The 20,395-nt window shown below is 44.3% G+C and overlaps 1 protein-coding gene across 1 annotated transcript; it reads left to right on the forward strand.

Moving 5' to 3' along the window:
• Positions 1-11,351: 11,351 nt before the first annotated feature.
• Positions 11,352-18,742, forward strand: LOC306926293 (E3 ubiquitin-protein ligase TRIM39-like). Its single transcript, XM_079505561.1, has 2 exons — positions 11,352-11,458; positions 16,819-18,742. The coding sequence occupies exon 2, from the start codon at positions 16,821-16,823 to the stop codon at positions 18,468-18,470; it is 1,650 nt and encodes a 549-aa protein (XP_079361687.1). The 5' UTR covers positions 11,352-11,458; positions 16,819-16,820; the 3' UTR covers positions 18,471-18,742.
• The last annotated feature ends 1,653 nt before the right edge of the window (positions 18,743-20,395 follow it).

Raw genomic sequence — 20,395 nt, forward strand, 5'->3', positions numbered from 1 at the left:
TTTTAAATGTCCTTGTGCTTTAAGTAGCATGTGACATATCAAACTAGGGGGTTTTCATGATGCTGAATCCATTCCAAGCATTAGTTTTGCACAAAAACACTCACTGGGCTAGATTTTGCCATAGCAACTTGCTCAAATGCGCTGAAACATCATCACATTTTTTGCAATTAGTTTGAGGTTGACCCTGTATTTTCCATAGATTTCCTGTACTAATATAATGTTTGTCTCTGACTATCACCACACTGCTGGTGGTTGGTGCCCGTGTGTGTGTGCGTGTGCATGTGCGTGCGTGTGTGTGTGTGTGCCCATGTGTGCGTGTGTGTGTGTGTGTGTGTGCCCGTGTGTGTGTGCGTGTGCACGTGCGTGCATGCGTGCGTGTGTGTGTGTGAAGTGACATTTGTGTCTTCTCAAAGTGCCTCATATTTCATAGCAAAATGTTCATTCCTAACGAGGAGAGGTGGCCAGCCAGAGAACTCATTACTGTAACGCTCTCAAGGAGTTGTCAGGTCGAATCTCCACAAGAATCCTTCAGCTTAGATTACACTCCTCGTCCTCCTGAGAGCCCCACAGTAGCCACACCATACACAGTGACACTTCATGCAGAGGGTCATGTCTGGGTCAGACCCGATGGAATGGTACATTTATATAGCGCTGTTACAAGCACCTTTATCCAAGGCGCTTTACATAGGTTGTGCATTACATTCACACACACACATTCATACACCGATGGTGGCGGAAACGATGCAAGGCACCAACCTGCACATCAGGAGCAATTAGGGGTTCAGTTCAGTGTCTTGCTCAAGGACAGCTATTGATTTTAGCTGTTACAATCGTGACCCGCTTTAATTACTTCAGTCTATATATGTAGCTTAATTACTATTATTAAAATGTTATTGCCTTTTTGTATGGCCAATGTATTTGTATTTAGTTCATAAACATAACTATAACTAAATGCATTTGAAATTTTGAGCTTGTAGATCAGCAATTTTTTGCTACGACAGTTGTTTTGGGAGCCATCGGATTCAACAATAACCATGAATAATATAGATACATCTCAATAACAGGGAGAAAAACAAAAGGTTTTGAGGGAACGAAACGCTATCAAAAAGTATAAGAGTGACAAACGACCCTCGTGTCCCTTGAAGTGGTTGAGGAATCCCATGCAGGCATTTATTGACATGCCGGCTGGGTGGAGTTAGCACTCAATTTAAAAAAAGGGCCTTCTTATTTGTTTTTTAGAATCTGCAGAGAGAAGCATGTAGCCTCCTCAGGAGCAGAGGCCACGGGGGGGGGGGGGGGGGGGGGTGGTGCCACGTCTAGGGAGGGCCGGGCACCACGTCTAGGGAGGGCCGGGCACCACGTCTAGGGAGGGCCGGGCACCACGTCTAGGGAGGGCCGGGCACCACGTCTAGGGAGGGCCGGGCACCACGTCTAGGGAGGGCCAGGCACCACGTCTATGGAGGGCCGGGCACCACGTCTAGGGAGGGCCAGGCACCACGTCTAGGGAAGGCCGGGCACCACGTCTAGGGAGGGCCAGGCACCACGTCTAGGGAGGGCCAGGCACCACGTCTAGGGAGGGCCAGGCACCACGTCTAGGGAGGGCCGGGCACCACGTCTAGGGAGGGCCGGGCACCATGTATATAGGGAGGGCCGGGCACCACGTCTAGGGAGGGCCGGGCACCACGTCTAGGGAGGGCCAGGCACCACGTCTAGGGAGGGCCGGGCACCACGTCTAGGGAGGGCCGGGCACTATAGGGAGGGCCGGGCACCATATCTATAGGAGGGCCGGGCACCATGTCTAGGGAGGGCCGGGCACCATGTCTATAGGAGGGCCGGGCACCCTGTCTAGGGAGGGCCGGGCACCACGTCTAGGGAGGGCCAGGCACCACGTCTAGGGAGGGCCAGGCACCACGTCTATGGAGGGCCGGGCACCACGTCTAGGGAGGGCCGGGCACCACGTCTAGGTAGGGCCGGGCACCACGTCTAGGGAGGGCCGGGCACCACGTCTAGGGAGGGCCAGGCACCACGTCTAGGGAGGGCCAGGCACCACGTCTAGGGAGGGCCGGGCACCACGCAGGCCTCCTGAACACCTTTAGACCTATCGAAATAAAATAAAAAGTCTTCTGAAAGAATATATATATATATATTCAAGGATTTGTGCCGCATTTTCACGATTTTTCTAAAATAGCAGACCTACAAGCTCATAGCGCGCCACTCGGTGGCGCGCTATGAGCTTGTAGATCTGCTATTTTTCAATAGCTAAAGCATAACATAATGCTTAGTTAAAACACCAAAAGGGGTTCCCGCCCAGAATGGCTAAAAAAAGGTCTTCTAAATCCTGACAGTTTTCTGACCTATGTTTCTATTACAATTTACAAATTAGGCATTTAGCAGACGCTCTCAATCCAGAGCGATTTACAATAAGCAAGAACAAAAAAAGCATGGCAATACATCACAAAGTAGTTATCATGAAACATGCGTAAGCTAAGAACGTAACAGTGGAATATCTATATAATGAAGAACTATACATGTAAACAATACATATACTATACATACTATGAAGTGCTATGACTACATAAAATGCAATTCTAGTGCTGTCTACGTAAGATGCTATAAGTCTGTATAAAATGCTATCTACTGTATGTCAGTGGTGCTCAACCTTTTCCATGTCAAGGACCCCCAGAATGATCTGAATTTGGCCGTGGACCCCCATCAGAACGTATGCAGTTCCAGGGACCCCACCATGCAGAAGCAAAGATTTGAGTTAAAAAACATTCGCTCTGACAGAATATATTATATTCAAAGATTTGCGTCATATTTTTTACGATTTTTCTAAAATAGCAGAGCTACAAGCACTGAGTGCCACGCTACGAGCTATTTTTCAATAGCTACAGAAAAAATCACACCCGTGTGAACTGAGTGGTGTAAGGTCTTATATAGACTGATCAACTGTGGTCTGATGTAATGTCTGACGTAATGAAATCACACCCGTGTAAACTGGGTGACCATAGCAACCATGCTCATTTTTTGGTACGAACAGACACGTAAACTAGCGTGCCACTCGGTGGCACGCTATGAGCTTGTAGATCTGCTATTTTTCAATAGCTAAATTATAACATGTTTAAAACACCAAAAGGGGTTCCCACCCAAAATGTGTTAAAGCTGCAGCTACAGAGTGAACACCCCTTATATGACATGATGACACATTACAGATTATTGAGAACCAACATAAAACGTTCAGAATTGGCAACCCAATATAATGAAGAAATAAACGACTCTCCCATTAGGCCAAATAGAGCTGAGGAAGCGTGGTGTCATCTGTAATGAATTGTGGGGAGATTCGCCAACGACATCAGGGGGTTGATAGACTGACGCACGGATATAAGGTGAAGATCCCTGCATTTACGGGAACTGCCCATAGATCCGAAGTCCCGTTAGTCCGAACATGCATTAAGGTTGGCGAACATGCACTGCTCCCATGCTTGCGGTTATGTTTAGGTTAGGATGAAAAAGTTAGATTTTGGTGGGATTTTTTTATGTTTTGAAATAGGCCTAATAAAACATAAATGTATAGGGACACATCAAACATTTTTTTCGTCGAACACCTACCCTCCCAAAAGTCTGCATACGGCCCTACTACCATAGGCATTCACAGTCATAGGCATTTTGACCTGTATGCATACGTGTGTGCGTGCATGCGTCCCTGAGCAACTGAACCTTACCTACGGCACATCAAAGTTCACCACAGAGATCCAGTCAGTGTGTTGCTTGGAACAGACTGGATCTCGGAACAGCCCCATGCAGTCTCTGCAGTACTGCTGTTCACCTGCAGGGCTCATCCATCATGCATGCACGACTGCCGACTGCCGTCCAAGCTTCCAAACCCATGAACGGTCCAGGGCGAGCCTGCAGGACCGTTCAGGGCGAGCCTGCAGGACCGTTCAGGGCAGTGGTTCCCACACTTTTTCATGTCAAGGACCCCCAAATCAACATTTATTAGGCCACGGACCCCCCATTTGAAAACATATGCCAGTGACCCCGATAAGGGAGGATTTTTACGGCTCTAGCACTGATTCCGAAACACATTAATTTCATGGACCCCCAGTTTCACACGCATTATGCTACGGACCCCCATTTAATGGCATTTCTATTTCTGGTACCCCAATTTATATTGTAAAACCACGGTTAATTTAACTCTGAGAGTGTACAAATGGAACCAAATGGACTCATAAGGGTCCATTTGGTTCCATTTGTACACTCTCTGAGTTATAGACCCATAAGGGTCCATTTGGTTCCTAACTATCTCTAATTGAGCTAGGTACCCCCTGGAGCTCCCTCAAGTACCCCCAGGGGTCCCCGGACCCCACTGGTTCAGGGCACATGCATGGATTGGTGTCACAAGACGAGACACACAGCAAATGGGTTAAAAAAAGAGGCAAATAAAAACAAGAAAAACAGCAAAAGTAGCAGATCTACAAGCTCAAAATGCATCGCGAACTTGCACCGCGTTTCGACCTTGTAGATCTGCAATTTGTGATGCTTTTGTGTGATGCTGTAGTATGTTCAAGTATTTATGAAAAAACACACAACAAATTATTAAATATGGAGATAAGAGGTTTCTGCCCGACAGCAACGATATATTGTTCCAACATGTTAACGTGCGACTCAAAAACACGACGTTTTAAAATTCATGCATACATTAGGTGTTAAAATGAAACTGCGACCTCAGGGTCCTAACAGACGTAACGTTTTGGTTCCGGTAGGTTATCCAAGTAAACTTTGTTCTCTTGGTATGTCTTGACTCCAATTATAAATGGCCATGCAGAGACAGCACAGCAGAGACTGTAGCCATAGCAACTGACCAAGTTTCAAACAACTGTGTATATATTCCATCCATTGCACCGTACAGCCTGTTGTTGCAACTTGCATCTGTGTCAGTCTGTGTAGTAAGTCTGAAAACTCACCTCTGTAGTCTGAAAACCCACCTCTTCACACTCCACCTTAACCCATTTTGTATGGGAACCCCTTTTGGTGTTTTAAGCATTATGTTATACTTTAGCTATTGAAAAATATATTTTTTAAAAATCGTGAAAATGCGGCGCAAAACTTTGAATATATATTCTTTCAGAGCGCACGTTTTTATCTCAAATCTTTGCTTCTGAGGGGTTCCTGGAACAACATAATATCAGATGGGGGTCGGCGGCCAATTACTGTACATATCATTTTTGGGGTCCTTGACATGAAATATTGAGCACCACTGATATAGAAACATGGGTATTTCAGAAAACTGTCAGGATTTAGAAGAATATTTTTTAATTTTCTACGTCAGGCCTAAATAGGTTAACCCGCAGCACTTGCCGTAGCACTTGCCTATAGCCTCGATGACCTTGCAGCAGGCTTATGCAATGGCTAAACTTATGTAAATGAGATAGTGAATGTAGACATACAACTTACAATTTAGGCATGTAGCAGACACTCTTACATTTACATTAAGCAAGAACAAAAAGCATGGCAATACATCGCATACATGAAAAAGTAGTTGAATGAATGAATCATACGTAAGCTAAGAACGTAACAGTGGAATATCTATAATGAAACTATGCATGTATATTTTATAGTGCTATGTCTACATAACATGCTATAATGCTATAATAAGCAGAGGCCTTTTTGCCGGAGGAAACCATGCAAAGCACCAACCTGCTCATCGGGAGCAATTAGGGGTTCAGAGAGTCTTGGACACTTGGGGCTCCATCTTGCACCACCCCTTACCCTTTATCCCTAAACGTATTTGCCATTTTTTACCATTTTAAAACATTTAAAAGTAGTTCAACTAGCCAATCTACATCGACACGTTGTTAGCTTGTAGATCGGCTATTTGTACTATTTTAAAATGTTTTAAAATAGTAAAAAATGGCAAATAAGTTTAGGAATAAGGGGTAAGGCGCAAGATATATAGGGCTTGGACTCTGGGGTAACCCGGCCAGGATGGAACTGGGAAAACCTTCCGGTTCCCAAGCGGCCGGCCGCTCTACCTCCTGAGGCTGAGCCACTGCCCATTTAGTGAAGACTTGAAAGGAATTTACATATAATTGTAAGATCACAGTCACCTTTGATCTTTGACCTTTAACCCCCATCCTACAGTCCCAGTGTTCATTTGTGCTTAAATGTCATTGAATTCCCTCGAGGCGTTTTATCGACTTCACCAGGATGGAACTACTATATACTATAAATAATCGCTTCATTTGTAAGTCCGAGTGGACGTTTATGTATCAAATGACAATTCCCTCTGCGGGGAGAGGGGGGGTGTAGGAACCGCACGTTTCCAAGTTTAAACACGGGCTCCCCCAGCGTTTGTGTCAAAAGTGTCCTTGAGCAAGACTCTGAGCCCCAAATTGCTCCTGATGAGCGGGTTGGTGCCTTGCATGGTTTCCTCTGCCATCGGGGTGTGTGTGTGTGTGTGTGTGTGTGTGTGTGTGTGTGTGTGTGTGTGTGTGTGTGTGTGTGTGTGTGTGTGTGTGTGAATGGGTGAATGTAATGCACAATCTATGGAAAGCGCCTTGGATAAAGGCGCAATGTACCTTTATGCACGTTTGTACTTTTACTCAAGTAATTCCGGACTTTTACAGTTTTGTAACAGAGTATTGATACTTTTACTTAAATAAAATAAAATCACACCCATGTGAAGTGAGGGGCGCTCTTATCATCGTACATCATCATGACATAAAATCGACACTATATGCTTTGTTGCTCAGACACTATGACGTAAAATTCTCCATTCATTGTCAATGGCAATTTAATGTTTGTGTAAGACGAAAATCTACACCAGTGGTTCCCAAAGTGGGGTCCGGGGACCCCCAGGGGTCCTTGATGGAGTTCCAGGGGGTCCCCAGCTAAATGATAGTTTGGAACCAAATTGACCTGGTCCCTTATGGGTCTGTAACTCTGCGAGTGTACAAATAGGACCCAAATGGACCCTAACGGGTCCATTTGGTTCCATTTGTACACTGTCAGAGTAAAAATTGATTTTACAATATAAATAGGGGGTAGGGAGATAGAAATGCCATTAAATAGAGTTCTGTAGATTAATGCATGTCAAACTGGGGGTCCTTGAAATTAAATTGGTTGAGAATCACTGCTAGAGCCGTAAGAAATCTCCTCTTATGGGGGTCCCTGGCATGTCTTTTCAAATGGGGGGTCCGCGGGGCTAATTAGTGTCAATTTGGGGGTCCTTGACATGAAAATGTTTGGGAACCACTGATCTACATCAGGGGTTCTCAACCTTTTTGGCCGGGGACCCCCGGAAATGCTTTGGCAACGTCTCGGGACCCCCGCCCCGCCCCCTCCCGACCCCCAATATAAATTGACTGCTACAATAACCTTAACCCATTTTGGGCGGGAACCCCTTTTGGTGTTTTAAGCATTATGTTATAATTTAGCTATTGAAAAATAGCAGATCTACAAGCTCATAGCGCGCCACCGAGTGGCGCGCTACGAGCTTGTAGGTCTGCTATTTTTGAAAAATCTTGTTTTTTGTTTTGTTTTTTAAGATCTTTTTTTTTTTTTTTTTTGGAAAATAATTTGGGGACCCACTAAAATAATTTGGCGACCCCCCGAGGGGTCGCGACCCACGGGTTGAGAACCAGTGCTCTACAGATTAGCTTACAACAGTACCCAATTGGGTCCCCATGCAGCAGCACAGCAGTGTCTGTGAATACACTCCCATTTTCCCTAAGATCTGATCAAGTGACCCCAGGCAGGGACCCAGTTACAGCTACTGTATACAGCACAGTGGTGGCTCGTGTTATGTGCAAATGAAGACATGGTGCCTGCAGTTACATCAATGATTCACACTTCACACGCACGCAAACACGCACGCACACACACACACACACACACACACACACATACACACACACGCACACACACACGCACGCAAACACGCAGCAAATCCTCAGTGTTAATCTTAAGGTTCCGTTTGTACACTAGCAGGCATACTGTTACAGTACACGCGTTCACACACTGTGCCTCCTCTTCTGTTACAGTACACGCGTTCACACACTGTGCCTCCTCTTCTGTTGCAGTACACGCGTTCACACACTGTGCCTCCTCTTCTGTTACAGTACACGCGTTCACACACTGTGCCTCCTCTTCTGTTGCAGTACACGCGTTCACACACTGTGCCTCCTCTTCTGTTACAGTACACGCGTTCACACACTGTGCCTCCTCTTCTGTTGCAGTACACGCGTTCACACACTGTGCCTCCTCTTCTGTTGCAGTACACGCGTTCACACACTGTGCCTCCTCTTCTGTTACAGTACACGCGTTCACACACTGCATCCTCTTCTGTTGCAGTACACGCGTTCACACTCTGCCTCCTCTTCTGTTGCAGTACACGCGTTCACACACTGCCTCCTCTTCTGTTGCAGTACACGCGTTCACACTCTGCCTCCTCTTCTGTTGCAGTACACGCGTTCACACTCTGCCTCCTCTTCTGTTGCAGTACACGCGTTCACACACTGTGCCTCCTCTTCTGTTACAGTACACGCGTTCACACACTCTGCCTCCTCTTCTGTTACAGTACACGCGTTCACACACTGCATCCTCTACTGTTACAGTACACGCGTTCACACTCTGTGCCTCCTCTTCTGTTACAGTACACGCGTTCACACACTGTGCCTCCTCTTCTGTTACAGTACACGCGTTCACACACTGTGCCTCCTCTTCTGTTGCAGTACACGCGTTCACACACTGCATCCTCTTCTTACAGTACACGCGTTCACACACTGCCTCCTCTTCTGTTACAGTACACGCGTTCACACACTGTGCCTCCTCTTCTGTTGCAGTACACGCGTTCACACACTGTGCCTCCTCTTCTGTTACAGTACACGCGTTCACACTCTGCCTCCTCTTCTGTTACAGTACACGCGTTCACACTCTGCCTCCTCTTCTGTTACAGTACACGCGTTCACACACTGCCTCCTCTTCTGTTACAGTACACGCGTTCACACTCTGCCTCCTCTACTGTTACAGTACACGCGTTCACGCACTGCATCCTCTACTGTTACAGTACACGCGTTCACACACTCTGCCTCCTCTTCTGTTACAGTACACGCGTTCACACACTGTGCCTCCTCTTCTGTTGCAGTACACGCGTTCACACTCTGCATCCTCTACTGTTACAGTACACGCGTTCACACACTGCATCCTCTACTGTTACAGTACACGCGTTCACACACTGCATCCTCTTCTGTTGCAGTACACGTGTTCACACACTGCCTCCTCTTCTGTTACAGTACACGCGTTCACACACTGCCTCCTCTTCTGTTGCAGTACACGTGTTCACACACTGTGCCTCCTCTTCTGTTGCAGTACACGTGTTCACACACTGTGCCTCCTCTTCTGTTACAGTACACGCGTTCACACACTGCCTCCTCTTTTGAAGATGTATGGGAGGTAATTATAGGCCTGACCTTATTCATAATCACAGTTTAGCACCGATACTGTGTGGACTGTCATGGCATGTTTGTGTAAGACGAAAGTCTACACCAGTGGTTCCCAAAGTGGGGTCCGGGGACCCCCAGGGGTCCTTGATGGAGTTCCAGGGGGTCCCCAGCTAAATGATTTTGAAGTTTTTGACCTGGTCCCTTATGGGTCTGTAACTCTTCGAGTGTACAAATAGGACCCTAGGTCAAATAGGACCCTTCAGAATCCTTAGCCCGTAGCACTGGCCGTGGCACTTAACCCATTTAGAGCACTCTGAGCCTCCCACCACAAGTATAAAATGTACTTTTAGGTCAGAAAGGGATTTGTTTTCACGAGGACGTTTTTTCTCTATGAGGGTTCTCTACTTGGCAATATCGATAGAGGGCCCAGTGGAGTAACTAAAAGTATAATTTTTTTTCCGGTGGAAAACAAATCCATTTCTGGCCAAAATGTACATTTTATACTTGTGGTGGGGGGAGGGGGGGGGCTCAGAGTGTGTCCACTAAGGAAAGTAGGCTTTCTAATGACACAACCCGCCTTTGTATTGGTGAGTACTAGTAGCCTAGGTGAAACGTTCTTTTGGGTGGTGCAACCACTCCCTTACGGAGCTATGTGTGTGGCTGGCTGCCTGCCTGCCTGGCTGGGTGCCTGGGTGGGTATGAGCACGAAAACAGCATGGTTGTTTTTCACCACCCATGTGTGCAACCTAACACACACACGCACATATTAACTGTATATATGATGATTTCGGGTGTGCCGGTACAGTACAGTTCCTGGGGGTCTGGATGTTCCGGGGACTCCCCGGGGACCCCCCCGAGACCCCCACATGGTAACTCTCTCATTTCTCTACTGTTTCGGACGTGGGGCGGCTCGCCGGAACCGGGCCGGCACCCTGGCTGTGGTCTTGTGGGTCTGGAACTTCCGGAGAGGAGACCCCCGGGGACCCCCACACGGAATTGCACCGCTCACTTCACACAGGTGTGATTTTCATATACATAGGCTTTAGGCTATAAAGGAAACGTTGCATACATGTAAAACACATTTCAAAAGTAGTGAAAATAGCCGATCTACACGCTCACAAGAAGTTGCATAGCGACCCGTCGTAAGCTTATAGATAGATAGGCCTATTTCGACTATTTCTGAAATAGGGCTAAAGTGATTAATACTTATTTCTGTGCCGGGGGTCACCACATTGCTGTGTTGGGTTTGGGTTTCAAGCTGAAACTGTTTGGGGAAACAGGCAGCTGTGACTGACACCAAACTAATGCACTTCCCATCACAGTCAGAACTGCAGCCTCACTCCCAATCTTCCGCCGTAGTCTGAAAACCCACCTCTTCAGACTCCACCATGGCCCGTAGCACTTGCCCTAGCCTAGCCCCTTAGATAGCACATTATGTAGACTTGGATAGTATTTTAAACAGACTTATAGCTTGTTACGTAGACAGCTCTATAGAATTGCATTTTATGTAGTCATAGCACTTTATAGTACACATGTATAATATATAATATAGTATAGTATGTATAGTTTACATAGATACTCCACTGTTACGTTCTTAGTTTACGCATGATTCATGATAACTACTTTTCTTATATATATATATTTATATGTGATGTATGCCATGCTTTTGTTATTGCTTAATGTAAATCGCTCTGGATTAAGAGCGTCTGCTAAATGCCTAAATTGTAAATTGTCTATTGGTAGACAACAAAATGAAATGAAAAGGTTTTCAAGAGAACAAGAGGAGGAGAGGAGGAAAGGAGGAGAGGAGGAAAGAAAGGGGATGAGGGAGAGAGGAGAGGAGTGGAGAGCAGAGTGGAGTGGATGTGAAGGGTTAACTGCAACAAGGAAATACGTTTCTCAGTAAATGGAAAGTGAAAGTACAGCGCTGACAGAGAAGGGTTGAAGTCAACTCACTGCACTCTCTCCTCAAAACCTCCGTTCGACAGAACTTTTACAGAAATACTTAAAGACAGGTGAGTACAACAAATCATATATTTGATAATACAAGATATATCATTCATTGACATAGAATGTATACCCAGACACGATCTTATTGCTGTTCTTTGATATCTTCAGTAAGATTCACAGGTTTCAATAATGTAGCTGTCAACAGGGCCGTGTTAAAGTTGGGCGTGAAAGTGGGCCAAAACGCATGTCCAAGAGGAAAACAATCAAAACATAATCTACTAACGTCAGAATCGGGGTTTCTTAATAAAAAGTGCTTCTGAATTGTAACAGTGTGTTTGTGTCAGCCAGCGTAATGATCCGTTGTTATTTTATTAATCCACCACCGCACGCCACGGACTGGTTTCTCCCTTCGGTTCGCTCGCAGCCGTGCTGTAGCGCCGTGCAGACAGTAGCCTACCAGTTCACTTTGCAGGTTTGAAATCCGCTAGAGAGCGGATACGGAAACGGACGTTTGTCTGCCTAAGGTATACGTGCAAATGACCGGATATAGAAGGCGGGCTCTCTATTGATTGATTGATTGAAGAATTTATTAACAGTTTGCAGAATTACAGTACATTTCAAGCACAAACTCAATACAAAGGCTGTTAACTGTGAGTGGACGACCCAATTAAGCATTACACTTGTTTCCAACAGGGTCCACCATGTTCAAATCATCAAAACATTTAGAGACGTACAAATAGACACTTCTATAGACAGAACAGGAATTCATCAAAAAGGAGGTAAAAAGGGAAAAGAAATATATACAGTGAGGGGAAAAAAGGGGGGGGCACGACTACTACGACGAATCCACCAACGTTCAAACCATGTTTCTGGTTGGCTGACAAGACTGGCACAACGCAATACTTAGTTCTGATTGGTTCATAAAAAAGAAAAAAGGAAACTAATAATGAAATAGAGACACACGGGGACTACAAATGTCACGCCCCCAAATGAGACAGCGTCCCCACTTCTGGTCCGTTGGCACGGATACTGCAGGCCAGCCCATAGAAGTCCATTGAAATTCAACTGTAGTTAGCCTACTTTTAAAATAATATGAAATGAACTGAAGACTATAATTGATTTGAATAAAAATATGTTTCCAAATGTATGAAGTGTCTTTGTCAACATATATTGTTGTTTTCTCAATAGAGGATGTATTTCACATTTAATTTACCACTTGAGTGAGTTACCCATAATGTTAACGGAGCAGAGGGGAGACGGCAGACAGAGAACCTGTCGCTTTTAAGGGACGTCACTGCCTTTACGAGGCTACGAGCGCCGACTTTGAAGAGTGGAATTCTCAATCCCGATCCCGACGGACTGACTTTGTTATTCATGTCTATATTTTGAACATGTCACGGGCTTACTATATGTTCTACCTACCACGGAGCTCCGACGGTGTGTTTCACCGCTGTCAACTTGTTGTATAATTAACTTTGCTGAATAGTTGCATGGGAAAATAACCCAGCTAAATGGAGGAGTGACATCCTGACATTTTCAACTACCTAGTGAATTCTCCAGATGAGTATTAATAATAGACTTGCAAGAAGCTGTTTAGATCATTTTCAACAAATACATAGCATATAAAACGAAATACAACAAATATATCTGGGTATTGAAAACCTCAAGGGATGCAACCGTGACGTATATACCGTGCGACCACTTTGACTTGAGATTTACAATGCTAGCACTTTTCACAAACTGATGGAGTATATTATAGTACATTGTGGGACACTTTATTAGTACACAAAAAAAATCGCTATAGCCTCAGTAATGAACCAGTGAAATTAGGGTATTTCATGATGTCTCTCATAGGGATTGCATTGGCAGCTGCAGTACACAGTTGAAACGGACCAGAAGTGGGGCCGCTGTCTCATTTGGGGGCGTGAAATTTGTAGTCCCCGTGTGTCTCTATGCCGGCAGCAACTGTTTTGAGAAGTAAACTAAAAAGTCAGTAGAACAGGGTTCCCCAATAGGCGGCCCGCGGGCCATTTGCGGCCCGCGGAGCGCCCCCTTGCGGCCCGCGGAAGAATTTAAATTTGATATAAATGGCATTAAATGGGGGTCAGTAGCCTATGCATGTCAAACTGGGCATCCTTTTCAAATGGGGTCCTGCCCTGAAAATGAATTTTCAGGGCAAGACCTCGACCTCACGCGTGCGGACTCGGCCCCCAGCCTGGTACCCTAGTCAAAATATGGCCCTCGAGGAAAATTAATTGGGGAACCCTGCAGTAGAAGAATGCGCTAAAAATATATATAAGCAAAATGGCAATGCAACCAACATTAGCTCAGCTCTTTAAGAGAAAGGAAAGAGTTGAAGAAGATAATGTCATTAAAGACAAAGTTAGAAAAACAACCAAGACCATACAGTTGCATGACACAGAGAGTGAGACAGGCACCAAGCACATGTAATAATAATAATAATTTTATGAAATTCCTGATATTATATCAGTAATTGTATAGCACAGTATAGCCTAAATGTGCAAAAACAAAATGTAGTTTTCTATGCATTTCAGGGGTACTGTGGGGTTTGAACCCCAAATGTTATTGGCACAGTATTAAAAGAAAAGCAGTTTTCTATGCATTTCAGGGGTACTGTGGGGTTTGAACCCCCAAAAATGTTATTGGCAGTATAACTGTGCCAAAAAAAGCAGTTTTCTATGCATTTCAGGGGTACTGTGGGGTTTGAAGTTCAAACCCCACAGTACCCCTGAAATGCATAGAAAACTGCATAGAAAACTGGCAGTTTTCTATGCATTTCAGGGGTACTGTGGGGTTTGAACCCTCAACACTTTTTTGGCCGCGCCGGCGCGTCCGGGTGTCGTCGCAGAATGACATTTCTGGGAGCTCCTGTAAGAAATGAAAGCCACTTTCACCCCTCATAGAGACACACGGGGACTACAAATTTCACGCCCCCAAATGAGACAGCGGCCCCACTTCTGGTCCGTTTCAACTGTGTACTGCAGCTGCCAATGCAATCCCTATGAGAGACATCATGAAATACCCTAATTTCACTGGTTCATTACTGAGGCTATAGCGATTTTCTTTGTGTTCCATATGTTTAATTTGTCCTTTTCAATGTCACATACCTGTCATCTCAATATACATCCTACAATGTACTATAATTAGGGATGCCAACGATTAATCGATTTTCCGATTAATTGTCAGAGTCTCCGAAATCGATTTTAATAATCGAAAAAAAAACAATTTTGGCTATTTTTTTTAATAGCCAAAATATAGGATAATAAGTAAGGCTGCATGATATATCGAACATGTACCTTCATCAGAGTGGAGAATATAAGTATAAATCAAGTTGAGCAAAGCCACTCTTCTCTGCCCCTCTCTCTAACAGACACAGTTAACGATCGCTTGTTAAGTGCCTGCCAGACAGACAATCAGATGAAATGAAGGCAGTTGTAGAGTAGAGTGTAGACTAGTGAACTGAACGTTTTCTGTTTATATCAAGTACTTCATACCAGCCCCTTATGAAACTACTTCTCCCCAAATCCAAATGGATTTCATTTTCCATCCTGAATGGCAGTAACTAGCATATAATGAGAACTGAGAAGATCTCCACAAAGGTTTACTCATCAAAACTGATTATAAAACTGTAACCATCAAAGCATGCACTCAACATATAATGGTTATGTGACCATGGCATGTGCATAATATAAAATCTTAAGTTTTATCTGATATTGATAAAAAAAAAGGGGGGGGGGGGGTTCAATTAATCGATTATTAATCGGCAGAGCTGTAGATTATTCGATTTGGCTGATGGTCACTTTCTGGCATCCCTAACTATAATATACTCCATCAGTTTGTGAAAAGTGCTAGCATTGTAAATCTCAAGTCAAAGTGGTCGCACGGTATATACGTCACGGTTGCATCCCTTGAGGTTTTCAATACCCAGATATATTTGCTGTATTTCGTTTTATATGCTATGTATTTGTTGAAAATGATCTAAACAGCTTCTTGCAAGACTATTATTAATATTCATCTGGAGAATTCACTAGATAGTTGAAAATGTCAGGATGTCACTCCTCCATTTAGCTGGGTTATTTTCCCATGCAACTATTCAGCAAAGTTAATTAACAAGTTGACAGCGGTAAAACACACCGTCGGAGCTCCGTGGTAGGTAGAACATATATAGTAAGCCTGTGACATGTTCAAAATATAGACATGAATAACAAAGTCAGTCGGGATCGGGATGTATATTGAGAATTCCACTCTTCAAAGTCGGTGCTCGTAGCCTCGTAAAGGCAGTGACGTCCCTTAAAAGCTGTCTGCCGTCTCCCCTCTGCTCCATTAACATTATGGGTAACTCATTCAAGTGGTAAATTAAATGTGAAATACATCCTCTATTGAGAAAACAACAATATATGTTGACAAAGACACTTCATACATTTGGAAACATATTTTTATTCAAATAAATATAGTCTTCAGTTCATTTCATATTATTTTAAAAGTAGGCTAACTACAGTTGAATTTCAATGGACTTCTATGGGCTGGCCTGCAGTATCCGTGCCAACGGACCAGAAGTGGGGACGCTGTCTCATTTGGGGGCGTGAAATTTGTAGTCCGCGTGTGTCTCTATATATGCAAAGTCCAATCTACACACACACACCCCCGTAACGCCCATGTTTCATGTAATAATTTACATTTACATTTAGGCCTGACGTCGAAATAAAAAAAACGTTCGCTCTGAAAGAATATATTCAAAGATTTGTGCCGCATTTTTACGATTTTTCAAAAACAGCAGACCTACAAGCTCGTAGCGCGCCACTCGCGCTATGAGCTTGTAGATCTGCTATTTTTCAATAGCTAAAGCATAACATAATGCTAACACCAAAAGGGGTTCCCGCCCAAAATGGGTTAAGTAAAAGTATCAATCAATACAGCTATGCAGAAATATACTCTGTTCTGTTCTAAATCTTCTAAACATCATTAACATATATTTGTTTTGCAAAAAGGGTGAAGTGTCCCTTTAAAGTACCAAAAATAAAAGTACTCATTATACAGCATGTCCCATTTAAAGTATCAAATGTATACAAATATTTTGGAAAATATCAGCTGGTAGAGCAGCTATTTTCAAATGGCCAAAATATATATAGTATATATAGAACAGAACTGAAGTGCTGAATGTGTGTTTTGTAATAATAAATCTGCAACGTAATTAAAGTTTTCAAATAATTTTAGTGGAGTAAAAGTATAATAAACACTTTAGTAAATGTGATATCATAGGCACATACCTATGATAGCACATCTTGCCTTATATGCGTAAACTAAATACGTCCCTGACTGTCAACATTGCTCTGTTCCAACTTCCAATACAACAGTATCACTGAAGAACTACATTTCTTTCCCTTTTTCTTTCCCTCTTGTGTAGAAATGGCGTGTGCCGGCAGCAGCCTCCATTCTGAAGAGCAGTTCATGTGTTCTATCTGTCTGGATGTGTTCACTGATCCAATCACCACTCCATGTGGACACAACTACTGCAACGCCTGCATCACACATTACTGGGACACTACGGATGTGTGTCAGTGTCCGCTATGCAAAGAAACCTTCTACAAGAGACCAGCGTTCTCCGTTAATAAAGTCCTCTCCGAGATGGCTGATCAGTTCAGGACGTCAAAGCAGATGAAAACAACTTTAGCCACAACCCCAGAACCTGCTGAACCAGATGACGTCTCCTGTGACGTCTGTACTGAGAACAAGCTCAAGGCCGTGAAGTCCTGCCTGATGTGTCTGACCTCCTACTGTGAGACTCACCTGGAGCGTCATCGCACAGTCCCAGCGTTAAAACGACACACACTAATCGGCCCCGTGAAGAACCTGGAAGACTATATGTGTAAGAAACATGACAAACCTCTGGAGATGTTCTGTAAGACTGACCACACGTGTGTTTGTCAGTTCTGCACTCAGTCAGAGCACAAGTCACATCAGATTGTGTCGATGAAAGAGGCATATGAAGGAAAGAAGGCTGAGCTGGGAGACACAGAGGCTGAAGTTCAGCAGATGATCCAGGAGAGACAACTGAAGATTCAGGAGGTCAAACACTCAGTAGATCTCAGCCAGAAAGACGCAGACAGAGAGATAGCAGACAGTGTGCAGGTCTTCACTGCTTTGATCAGCTGCATTGAGAGAAGCCAGGCTGAGCTCATTGGTGGGATTGAAGAGAAGCAGAAAACAACAGAGAAACAGGCTGAAGGCTTCATTAAAGAGCTGCAACAGGAAATCACTGAGTTAAAGAAGAGAAGCTCTGAGCTGAAGCAGCTCTCACTCACTGAAGACCACCTCCACCTCCTCCAGAACTCCACATCCATCAACACTGGATGGAAACCCACCAAGGACTGGACAAAGGTCAAGGTCCATCAGTCTCCAGGCCTGGGTACTTTGAGGACAGCTGTGGCTCAGCTGGAGAAGACACTCAGTAAAGACGTAGAGAAGATGCTGCGTGATGCTGAGCTGAGGAGGATCCAGCAATATGCTGTGGATGTAACTCTGGACCCTGATACAGCACACTGCGAACTCATCCTGTCTGAGGATGGGAAACAAGTGAGTCGTGGAGATGTGAAAAAGAATCTCCCAGACAACAAAGAGAGATTCTCCACTTCTCCCTGTGTCTTAGGAAAACAAAGCTTCTCCTCAGGAAGGTTTTACTATGAGGTTGAGGTTAAAGGGAAGACTGAGTGGTATTTAGGAGTGGCCAGAGAGTCCATCAACAGGAAGAGACCAATATCACTGTCACCCAACAACGGTTACTGGTCTATATGGTTGATGAATGGAAATGAGTACACGGCTGCTGCTTCCCCTCCTGTCCTCCTCCCTGTAAGAGAGAAGCTCCAGAAAGTGGGAGTGTTCGTGGATTATGAGGAGGGTCTGGTCTCCTTTTATGAAGTGGAATCCAGAGTTCATCTTTACTCTTTCACTGGCTGTGCCTTCACTGAGAAACTCTATCCATTCTTTGGTCCTGGAGTAAAGTATGGTGGTAAAAACTCTGCTCCTCTGATCATCTCTCCTGTCAATCACACTGATTGATAGTGAGCTTAACATGAAAAGGGCTGTTGATTTATCATCGGTCTGCTCAAATCAAGCCATTTAACTGTTGTTCATATTCTACTGAAACAGACATGATTTTTATGATGGTCCGAAGTACAGCCAAAGATGAATACGATCAATTGAGTATTTGAGTATCATAAAGTATTTCATTTAAAATGTATTCCGTCTGTGAAATGTTGTCTTATCTTATATTTCTTTCTTTGTACAAGGACTTGGTTTGTGTTTTATTTGATTGCATTCAAGATTAAGTTAAACCCAACATTTCCATTATTTAATGTGAATGAACTCTGAATCAGAAATTGCAATGTTTTATTGTCAGTCTTGTACATTAATGCAATTACTATAAAGGGTTAATTAAAAATATGTAATGATTCTGAAGATAATAGTTTTTTATGTGGATGTGTGTTATCAATAAAGATAGAGCATGTGATTCTTAAAGAATATATCAGCCATCCATCATGTTCTGTCCCACCATCTAATACAGGGGTGGCAACTTTGACGATGGCGAGGGCCAATATATTTACACACTCACTCCAGAGGGGCCACAGTGCATATTAGCAAAAATAGCTGATCTACAAGCTCAAACGCGTCGCATTGCGGCGCGTTTTGAGCTTGTAGATCAGCTATTTTTGCTATATTTGAATTGAAAACCTGAATAATCTTTTGCTATTTTTGAATTGGAATCTTGAAAAGTAACCTTTTTATTGAATTTCAAATGCATTAATTATAGGCCTAGTTATGTTAACTTTAACATAACTACATTGGACACAAAAAGACAATGACATTTTAATACTAGTCATTAAGTACTAGTCATTAAATGCTAATCATGAAGTAATTAAAGCGGGTTTGGCTGATATCAATGCTATATCAGTATTCTGATATTAACATGCGGGCCGCATTAAGTGAAGGTGGGGGCCGCATGTGGCCCCCGGGCCGCCAGTTGCCCACCCCTGATCTAATAGCTCAGGAGGCCAAGCTAACATGCCAACCAATCAGGAGGCCAAGCTAACATGCCAACCAATCAGGAGGCCAGGAGGCCAAGCTAACACGCCAACCAATCAGGAGGCCAAGCTAACACGCCAACCAATCAGGAGGCCAAGCTAACACGCCAACCAATCAGGAGGCCAAGCTAACACGCCAACCAATCAGGAGGCCAAGCTAACACGCCAAGCCCAAGTGATATAATGCCGTTTCTATGCAAGTTGGGCACTGGCCTACTTGGAACGATGCAAGTTGGAAATGGATGCCCCACCCAGTTATTATGTCTGTGTCGCTTTTATGCTCATATATGGAGTTCTTTGTCAGGCATGTCCAAATATGGAGTCTATGCAGATGTCAGAACACCATTGTGATGTCAGAACAGGCCATCTCTAGGGGAGATCCTGCAGGGGTGATCAGGTGGGCCCTGTCCGTAGCCTGGGCAGAGGCTTATGTGTTGGTTCTGGACAACCGGCGATCCGACGGATTCGACACCGGGCACTGCACTCCATCCACCCTGTGGTGTGTGTCAAATTTGGAGTCAGTGGAGCAAATGGTTCTCGAGTTCTATGGATTACAGACGTACACGCGTACGTACACACAGAGACGTGGTGCATTCTCAACCTGTGGGTCAGATTATTTTAGGGAGGGGTCCCAACTCCCCAGGGACAGTAAAGTTATTTTAGGGAGGGGTCCCAACTCCCCAGGGACAGTAAAGTTATTTTAGGGAGGGGTCCCAACTCCCCAGGGACAGTAAAGTCAAAATGTAAGGGACTTTTAAAGGACCACTTCACCACTTTTCAACCCATCTTCATATAATAGGTCCTAACTAATAATCATGATAAAATGCCACAATTATTTCCTACTCAGTCTGTATCTCATAGGAGGGCTGTGGACGGTTCAGAAACCCGTCCACCAGTGACATC

This window comes from Electrona antarctica, assembly GCF_951216825.1.
Source record: "Electrona antarctica genome assembly, chromosome: 1".
In the NCBI taxonomy this organism is placed as follows: domain Eukaryota; kingdom Metazoa; phylum Chordata; class Actinopteri; order Myctophiformes; family Myctophidae; genus Electrona; species Electrona antarctica.

Coding starts and splice junctions, on each gene's coding strand:
- LOC306926293 (XM_079505561.1), top strand. CDS start 16,821: ATGGCGTGTGCCGGCAGCAGCCTCCATTCTGAAGAGCAGTTCATGTGT.